At 44.5% G+C, this 10,804-nt stretch overlaps 1 protein-coding gene across 1 annotated transcript; it reads right to left on the reverse strand.

Annotated features, from left to right (window-relative positions):
• Positions 1-4,467: 4,467 nt before the first annotated feature.
• Positions 4,468-10,355, reverse strand: LOC110499744 (pseudouridylate synthase 7 homolog-like protein). The gene is made up of 10 exons (XM_036956920.1): positions 10,054-10,355; positions 9,052-9,955; positions 8,181-8,340; positions 7,638-7,836; positions 7,253-7,351; positions 7,058-7,139; positions 6,575-6,737; positions 6,294-6,420; positions 6,039-6,092; positions 4,468-5,825 (listed from the first exon to the last, which is right to left on the reverse strand). The coding sequence occupies exons 2-10, from the start codon at positions 9,938-9,940 to the stop codon at positions 5,367-5,369; spliced, it is 2,232 nt and encodes a 743-aa protein (XP_036812815.1). The 5' UTR covers positions 9,941-9,955; positions 10,054-10,355; the 3' UTR covers positions 4,468-5,366.
• Positions 10,356-10,804: the final 449 nt, after the last annotated feature.

Genomic DNA, 10,804 nt, shown 5'->3' on the forward strand with positions numbered 1-10,804 from the left:
TGCTGTGCAGGCTGAGATCCCCCTCTAGTGACCATGCTGTGTAGGCTGAGATCCCCCTCTAGTGACCATGCTGTGCAGGCTGAGATCCCCCTCTAGTGACCATGCTGTGTAGGCTGAGATCACCCTCTATTGACCATGCTGTGTAGGCTGAGATATCCCTCTAGTGACCATGCTGTGCAGGCTGAGATCACCCTCTATTGACCATGCTGTGCAGGCTGAGATCACCCTCTAGTGACCATGCTGTGTAGGCTGAGATCACCCTCTAGTGACCATGCTGTGCAGGCTGAGATCACCCTCTATTGACCATGCTGTGCAGGCTGAGATCCCCCTCTAGTGACCATGCTGTGCAGGCTGAGATCACCCTCTATTGACCATGCTGTGCAGGCTGAGATCACCCTCTAGTGACCATGCTGTGCAGGCTGAGATCACCCTCTAATGACCATGCTGTGTAGGCTGAGATATCCCTCTAGTGACCATGCTGTGCAGGCTGAGATCCCCCTCTAGTGACCATGCTGTGCAGGCTGAGATCCCCCTCTAATGACCATGCTGTGCAGGCTGAGATCACCCTCTAGTGACCATGCTGTGCAGGCTGAGATCACCCTCTAGTGACCATGCTGTGCAGGCTGAGATCACCCTCTAGTGGCCATGCTGTGCAGGCTGAGATCACCCTCTAGTGACCATGCTGTGCAGGCTGAGATCACCCTCTAGTGACCATGCTGTGCAGGCTGAGATCCCCCTCTAGTGACCATGCTGTGCAGGCTGAGATCACCCTCTAGTGACCATGCTGTGCAGGCTGAGATCACCCTCTAGTGACCATGCTGTGCAGGCTGAGATCACCCTCTATAGTGACCATGCTGTGCAGGCTGAGATCACCCTCTAGTGACCATGCTGTGCAGGCTGAGATCACCCTCTAGTGACCATGCTGTGCAGGCTGAGATCCCCCTCTAGTGACCATGCTGTGCAGGCTGAGATCACCCTCTAGTGACCATGCTGTGCAGGCTGAGATCACCCTCTAGTGACCATGCTGTGCAGGCTGAGATCACCCTCTAGTGACCATGCTGTGCAGGCTGAGATCACCCTCTAGTGACCATGCTGTGCAGGCTGAGATCACCCTCTAGTGACCATGCTGTGCAGGCTGAGATCACCCTCTAGTGACCATGCTGTGCAGGCTGAGGTTCTTTTACATTCACACAACTAAATTAACTTCAACATTCAATGTGATTCTACCTCTAATCCACTGTGAAGAATTCTCATTCAGTCAGTAAATTAACAAAGCATGTTCTTTATTAACGACATGTCTGACAAATCAGGCAACGAATCAGCAAACTGATCACAACACTGTAGCAGTATCCTACAAGTACACAAGAGGCCATACTGTGTACACAACACAATACTGTAGCAGTATCCTACAAGTACACAAGAGGCCATACTGTGTACACATCACAATACTGTAGCAGTATCCTACATGTACACAAGAGGCCATACTGTGGACACAACACAATACTGTAGCAGTATCCTACATGTACACAAGAGGCCATACTGTGTACACAACACAATACTGTAGCAGTATCCTACAAGTACACAAGAGGCCATACTGTGTACACAACACAATACTGTAGCAGTATCCTACATGTACACAAGAGGCCATACTGTGTACACAACACAATACTGTAGCAGTATCCTACATGTACACAAGAGGCCATACTGTGTACACAACACAATACTGTAGCAGTATCCTACATGTACACAAGAGGCCATACTGTGTACACAACACAATACTGTAGCAGTATCCTACATGTACACAAGAGGCCATACTGTGTACACAACACAATACTGTAGCAGTATCCTACATGTACACAAGAGGCCATACTGTGTACACAACACAATACTGTAGATGTTACCTACATGTACACAAGAGGCCATACTGTGTACATAACACAATACTGTAGCAGTATCCTACATGTACACAAGAGGCCATACTGTGTACACAACACAATACTGTAGCAGTATCCTACATGTACACAAGAGGCCATACTGTGTACACAACACAATACTGTAGCAGTATCCTACATGTACACAAGAGGCCATACTGTGTACACAACACAATACTGTAGCAGTATCCTACAAGTACACAAGAGGCCATACATACTGTGTACACAACCCAACACAATACTGTAGCAGTATCCTACATGTACACAAGAGGCCATACTGTGTACACAACACAATACTGTAGCAGTATCCTACAAGTACACAAGAGGCCATACTGTGTACACAACACAATACTGTAGCAGTATCCTACAAGTACACAAGAGGCCATACATACTGTGTACACAACCCAACACAATACTGTAGCAGTATCCTACATGTACACAAGAGGCCATACTGTGTACACAACACAATACTGTAGCAGTATCCTACAAGTACACAAGAGGCCATACTGTGTACACAACACAATACTGTAGCAGTATCCTACATGTACACAAGAGGCCATACTGTGTACACAACACAATACTGTAGCAGTATCCTACATGTACACAAGAGGCCATAATGTGTACACAACACAATACTGTAGCAGTATCCTACATGTACACAAGAGGCCATACTGTGTACACAACACAATACTGTAGCAGTATCCTACATGTACACAAGAGGCCATACTGTGTACAAAACACAATACTGTAGCAGTATCCTACATGTACACAAGAGGCCATACTGTGTACACAACACAATACTGTAGCAGTACCCTACATGTACACAAGAGGCCATACTGTGTACAAAACACAATACTGTAGCAGTATCCTACATGTACACAAGAGGCCATACTGTGTACACAACACAATACTGTAGCAGTATCCTACATGTACACAAGAGGCCATACTGTGTACACAACACAATACTGTAGCAGTATCCTACATGTACACAAGAGGCCATACTGTGTACACAACACAATACTGTAGCAGTATCCTACATGTACACAAGAGGCCATACTGTGTACACAACACAATACTGTAGAAGTATCCTACAAGTACACAAGAGGCCATACTGTGTACACAACACTGTAGCAGTATCCTACAAGTACACAAGAGGCCATACTGTGTACACAACACTGTAGCAGTATCCTACAAGTACACAAGAGGCCATAATGTGTACACAACACAATACTGTAGCAGTATCCTACAAGCACACAAGAGGCCATACTGTGTACACAACACAATACTGTAGCAGTATCCTACATGTACACAAGAGGCCATACTGTGTACACAACACAATACTGTAGCAGTATCCTACATGTACACAAGAGGCCATACTGTGTACACAACACAATACTGTAGCAGTATCCTACATGTACACAAGAGGCCATACTGTGTACACAACACAATACTGTAGCAGTATCCTACATGTACACAAGAGGCCATACTGTGTACACAACACAATACTGTAGCAGTATCCTACATGTACACAAGAGGCCATACTGTGTACACAACACAATACTGTAGATGTATCCTACATGTACACAAGAGGCCATACTGTGTACATAACACAATACTGTAGCAGTATCCTACATGTACACAAGAGGCCATACTGTGTACACAACACAATACTGTAGCAGTATCCTACATGTACACAAGAGGCCATACTGTGTACACAACACAATACTGTAGCAGTATCCTACATGTACACAAGAGGCCATACTGTGTACACAACACAATACTGTAGCAGTATCCTACAAGTACACAAGAGGCCATACATACTGTGTACACAACCCAACACAATACTGTAGCAGTATCCTACATGTACACAAGAGGCCATACTGTGTACACAACACAATACTGTAGCAGTATCCTACAAGTACACAAGAGGCCATACTGTGTACACAACACAATACTGTAGCAGTATCCTACAAGTACACAAGAGGCCATACATACTGTGTACACAACCCAACACAATACTGTAGCAGTATCCTACATGTACACAAGAGGCCATACTGTGTACACAACACAATACTCTAGCAGTATCCTACAAGTACACAAGAGGCCATACTGTGTACACAACACAATACTGTAGCAGTATCCTACATGTACACAAGAGGCCATACTGTGTACACAACACAATACTGTAGCAGTATCCTACATGTACACAAGAGGCCATAATGTGTACACAACACAATACTGTAGCAGTATCCTACATGTACACAAGAGGCCATACTGTGTACACAACACAATACTGTAGCAGTATCCTACATGTACACAAGAGGCCATACTGTGTACAAAACACAATACTGTAGCAGTATCCTACATGTACACAAGAGGCCATACTGTGTACACAACACAATACTGTAGCAGTACCCTACATGTACACAAGAGGCCATACTGTGTACAAAACACAATACTGTAGCAGTATCCTACATGTACACAAGAGGCCATACTGTGTACACAACACAATACTGTAGCAGTATCCTACATGTACACAAGAGGCCATACTGTGTACACAACACAATACTGTAGCAGTATCCTACATGTACACAAGAGGCCATACTGTGTACACAACACAATACTGTAGCAGTATCCTACATGTACACAAGAGGCCATACTGTGTACACAACACAATACTGTAGAAGTATCCTACAAGTACACAAGAGGCCATACTGTGTACACAACACTGTAGCAGTATCCTACAAGTACACAAGAGGCCATACTGTGTACACAACACTGTAGCAGTATCCTACAAGTACACAAGAGGCCATAATGTGTACAAAACACAATACTGTAGCAGTACCCTACAAGTACACAAGAGGCCATAATGTGTACAAAACACAATACTGTAGCAGTATCCTACAAGTACACAAGAGGCCATAATGTGTACACAACACAATACTGTAGCAGTATCCTACAAGTACACAAGAAGCCATAATGTGTACAAAACACAATACTGTAGCAGTATCCTACAAGTACACAAGAGGCCATAATGTGTACAAAACACAATACTGTAGCAGTACCCTACATGTACACAAGAGGCTATAATGTGTACACAACACAATACTGTAGCAGTACCCTACATGTACACAAGAGGCCATACTGTGTACAAAACATAATACTGTAGCAGTATCCTACAAGTACACAAGAGGCTATAATGTGTACAAAACACAATACTGTATCAGTACCCTACATGTACACAAGAGGCCATACTGTGTACAAAACACAATACTGTAGCAGTACCCTACATGTACACAAGAGGCCATAATGTGTACACAACACAATACTGTAGCAGTACCCTACATGTACACAAGAGGCCATACTGTGTACAAAGTACAATATTAATCAAAATACTGTACACACAGTAGTACATACAACATCTGAGACTCCAGTTTAAGGGTCACATTTCATGACCTCTCTGAGGCAGACAGTGGCGTAGCAGGAAGAGTCCAGGTCAAAGTTCAACGTCAAACTAGGTGTGTCTGTGTCAGGGTACTTCACCGTTGACTCCCCCTCTCCATTACCCTGCACGCTCTCCCCTCCTCTCTGCCTCTCCAGACCTCCAGGTCTAGGTGTGTCTGTGTCAGGGTGCTGTGGTACCGCTCCACTAGCCTGTGACTTTCCATTCCACTCCTGTTGCCTCTCCCCAGCTCTCTGGCCCTGCTCCAGCCTGTAGGTCAGGCTATGTGGGATGGCCAGTAAGGGGCGGTAGCAGCCAGGGAGGTTCAGTTTGAGAGGAGTGACTCTGAAACGACAGCTCTGTAGTCCATCCCTCGCCAGTCTCTCCTGGTACCAGCCCCCTACAGGGTTCTCTGGGTACTTCACAGTGTTGCCAAGCATGGGAAGAACCACCTGATGGAAGAGCACAGCAGAAGTGAACAATGGATTCAATAGAATCATAACCCATTTGATTTGTGTAGTGTTTTGTGGATGTAGGTTTCACCGGGCTCGGCAACGCACTCAGACAACACACCCATGTTTGCAGAGTAGATTAATAGTTAAAATGGTACAAGGTACTGTAGTACAGGGGAGTGGACAGGTGTGTGTGTGTGTGTGTATACATACCTGTCCTAGTGAGTAGACTTCCTCCTCCTCCTCTGCAGCAGTAACAACATGAATCTGGGGGAGTAGAGAGTACAAAGGTCCATCTCAGTACCATCTTAATGACTGGTTCAATCTCAGTGAGCGAGTATCACTGGGTGTCACACTCAAAGATAGAGCCTAGTGGCCAACTCTCTAGCACCGATTAAAAATGATTCACACAAGTGATTTTGACTGTTTATTTGACTCCGTTATTAAGTCATCCTAGAACCTAACTACCTGAGGTAAGCTGGTTTCTCCCGCCTCTATCCCCTCCTCTCTCCTCTGCTTCCAGACCAGATCTCCCTGCCTGGCCCTGTGGCCCAGCGTGGTCAGCCTGTGTGCAGCCGCCTCGTTCCAGACCCGGCTGCAAATCAAAACAATCTTTATTGATATAGTATACTTCAAACAAAGTGAGTGAAGAGGAAGAAGGAAATACAAATGAAAGTAGGAATACAAATAGAACCATAAAGGATTCAGGATATTTAAAAGCAATTAAACAGGTGATATGAATCCCAGACCTGCAGTATGCGTGGGGGTAGAAGACCCTCATCCCATGGGGCAGGCTGAGCCAGGCACGGGTGCAGCCCTCTGGGCCCGTCCCATAGCGATGTAGGGCCCTCAGCATCATCCTCTCTCTGGCCTTGGACATGGGCATCAGAAACAGGGCCTCCTTGGCATTATCTGAGATGAGGGAGGAGAGGGGTGGAGGAACAGGGTCAGAATGGAGAAGAGTAGAAAATGAAAAACATGTGAAAAGAAAAATCCTACTGTGTTATTGACTGTATGTTTGTTTATTCCATGTGTAACTCTGTGTTGTTGTTTGTGTCGCACTGCTTTGCTTTATCTTGGTCAGGTCGCAGTTGTAAATGAGAACTTGTTCTCAACTGGCCGACCTGGTTAAATCAAGGTGAACATTTTTTAATCTGAAAAAGGTTGGGTCCATATAAACAGAGATCATGGTAAACAGGAAATGGTGACTAGTGTAAGCAGCAATTTCTCACCAGTCTGGAGGAAGTGTCTCTTGGCAACGCTCTGAGGGTCATCACCCTCTTCTGGTGTGAAAAACAGACGGACAGCTGCCACCTGAGACACATGAACGACAACCCACACCACAAGTCAGACAGAACAAATAGAAACATTGACATCCACTGTTTTCAGTTTATTGTAATATAAGAACACAGAAGATGTAACTGTACCATTTCCTCTTTGAGCAGGGCCAGTCCGATGCGGTCAGACTGAACACTCTGTCCAGTCCCAAACCTCTGAGGTCCATAGTAGTTCACAAACCCCTTGACCTAAAAGAATTGACATTTAATAACGTCTCACTACAGATCAGAGAACAACACTCCTCACTTACACACAGTGCAGTGGAAAGGACTATTAAAGTGCACAGAGAAATCTACATTTGTTTCCAAGTTTGTGTCTGGGGGCCAACAGGGTCTGATGTTTTTATTCAGCCAATCAAGCGCTTGGTGATTAAGTTGATTAGTTACATTGAGTGCTTCAGTGCTGGGCTGGACAAAACCCTGCATCTCTCCAGGACCAGGGTTGAATGGAGGCCACAGAATAGGAGTGTCTCACCTTTACGTTCTCCACAGCCTCCTGCACCCGTGAGTCCAGCTCCATCAGTGTGCCATGACCCTGGTGTGACCTCAGATCCCGTACCACTAGGTCAAAGTGGTTCCCCTGGAGTCTACCCAGATGAAGAGGCTCAGAGACGGAGCGGACGGAGGAGAGGACCACGCCCCTCTTCTCAAACTCACTGGCCTTCTCTCTCAGCCTGACAACACACATCCCTCCCATCAGCACTAGTCTGACCGGTCCCCATGATGAGGACAGGATATGCATCAGTGGACAGTGAACTCACTGGACTAGCGTGTTAGAAATGCATGAATGTGGTGGTGATGGATGAGTTGAGTTTGCCCCCAATAGAATGTAGCACTTTATAAATATTCATCATCATCATCAAACCATAGCCAAGGATAGCCTGGTGATCCAGTCTGTTAGTGCTTTAGTCAACTCTCTGTTTATAGTCTAGGGGAGTTGACCACAGCACATAGGCTAAGCCAAGGACTTTGAATGGAAACAGCAATACATTCTATCTAACAACTGTACTGTATCTACCGTTGTGGTGAGATCTTCTTGACCACCATGGACTGGTAGGTGACGGCCCTCTTGTCCTTAATGCCAGCGTAGGTGAAGTCAGAGGGCAGCACCCCCAGGACAGCTGCCATGTAGCTGATAGCCTCCAGAGTCTCTAGGTTCTCCTTCTTCAGAGTGAACGCTGCAGGGGAAGGAAATCCATGCCAATAGTATCCACATTAACTTCCTAGAATACATGCCCAACACATTGCTTCATTCTAAGTAGTATGCAAGTATGGCCAGGGGAATAGAGTGTTATGAGTGGTTTGAGGTTGGTCTTAGACACTGATTTAAGGTCAGTTTTGTGGGATCCATGTTCAGGATTTGGGGAGGATAAATCCAAGGATATGTTTTTTTTGTGACGTACAGTTTAAAGCAGATATATAAATGCTTACTTGGGCTAATAACATTTTTCTTGCTGTACATACAGAATCATAAGAGAAAAACATCAAGTAGGAGAGAGAAATAGGAGAGAAATTAAACGGAGAGAGAGAAATAGGAGAGAGAGTAAACGGAGAGAAATAGGAGACAGAGTAAACAGAGAGAAATAGGAGAGAGAGTAAACGGAGAGAAATAGGAGACAGAGTAAACAGAGAGAAATAGGAGAGAGAGTAAACGGAGAGAGAGAAATAGGAGAGAAATTAAACAGAGAGAGAGAAATAGGAGACAGAGTAAACAGAGAGAAATAGGAGAGACAGAGTAAACGGAGAGAAATAGGAGAGACAGAGTAAACAGAGAGAAATAGGAGAGACAGAGTAAACAGAGAGAAATAGGAGAGACAGAGTAAGCAGAGAGAAATAGGAGAGATATAGAAGAGAAACATAGTCTGCGAGGTTCTCTATAGACCTCTCACCTGTATAGACCTCTTCCTCTTTACTGTCATCAGCCGTCCTCTTCCTGGGTTTCCCTCTTTCTCTCAACCTGACAGTAATGGCCGTAGTCTTCTGCTGCTGGTCACTGAAGCTCTTGGTCTCCACCAGTTTACCAAACCGTCTACTGAGGAAGTGGTGCACTGCCGTCCTGTGCTCCTTACTGTCATCACTCCTGAATGTGTACACAGAATTAGGCATCTTGGTGTCGATGAACCTGATAAAGTCTTCGGCCTCCTCCTCTGAGACCAAACCTGATAGGAGCTTAAAGTCAGGGTCCTCCTTAACCCTGATCTCTGATTGGTTGGTTACTGTCAACAGGAAGGGAAAGCTGTGTCGGACAGCGCGGTGGACATTAGCCCTTTGGTGTTTGTCTGGGAATGAACCCAGGGATAACTCTTGATTGGCCATCTTCTTCTCACTGCCATTGGATGATTCTTGGTTGGCCAGCTTCTTCTCAACGACCTCATTTGGACTTGATGACATCTCTCTCAATAAAGCAGTGAACTGCTCTAGCTCTTCACAGACAGCCTGACCCAGTATTATGCTCAGGTCAAAACAGTCTTGGCTGGCGGTGGATGTGATGTCACCATTCTGACCGGGTCCAGGTTCTGAATTCTCTTCTTTGAGGTTGTGTTGATGTTTTGGGCTAATAATATTTGTCTTTCCTTCAGACTTGGCACCTGGGCATGCCTCAGTAATGTTGGATGATTGAGGAACATCAGATAAACTGGGTTTAGTGACCATCTGGCCATGGATGTCTATCTCTGTGACTACAAAGTCTCTGGTGAAGTTCTTGATGGTTCCATAGAACCCTTCATGTTCTGAGATGTAGCACTCAGGGACACTCGGTGCTTCGTCCTTCATAGTCATGGTAGATAGACTGTCCTGTCACAAAGAAAGGGATAAAACCAATATTATACCCCAAGTTATGTAAAAATCTATGAATTGATCATCAGAAGCCATGTATTAAGCCATGGTCTTACCAGTTATGTAATGTGACGTGTCAGTGCTACAAATGTTTAATGTGCTAAATGAATCAATGTGACACCATAGCACACTATAACATTGTAGCTAGCTTGCTAACACTGTTCAAATACGTTACTGTTTACCAAGCTCAACCAACAGCAGAAATCGTAGTCTTTAAGCAATTTGTCATTTCACTTATATCACCTAATTATAAATCAATGCAACAATAAATGTCCTAAAACGACATATTTCTAGCAATAAATGTCTAATACACAAACACATGTGCAACTGTAGCATGAAATTTTAATTCTTCTGCATCATGTCATGTGACAATAGTTCTTAAAGGGAAAGTGCTCTTTTATTTGTCTCAAACTCCTGTTCTGGTCTTCTGATGACTAATTACCTGTTAATAATTATATTTCACAGTATAGACTAGAGAGATACATCATAAGTAAATCATTAGTATGTTTTGACAAACAATTTGCATTTAAAAGGTCATTTCTGATTTGCTGAACTGTATGAACAAGGCTACTATGTATCTAACTGCTGTGAGTCATGGTAAAATAATGTTCTGAGATAACTGGAAAGACATTTTCATTAATTGAGATCTACATTACTACAAAGGTTTATTACAGATTAGGCATGTAGCAGGTATGCCTTTAATTTGTATCATCTGACATCAGCTGATCTGCAGCCAGCCAACATGACTTATTCATTGTAATCTTTTATGTGCCAGGCCAAAGGTTTACCCTTACCACTGGTGCCAAT

Source organism: Oncorhynchus mykiss, chromosome 21 (genome assembly GCF_013265735.2).
Source record: "Oncorhynchus mykiss isolate Arlee chromosome 21, USDA_OmykA_1.1, whole genome shotgun sequence".
Taxonomy (NCBI): domain Eukaryota; kingdom Metazoa; phylum Chordata; class Actinopteri; order Salmoniformes; family Salmonidae; genus Oncorhynchus; species Oncorhynchus mykiss.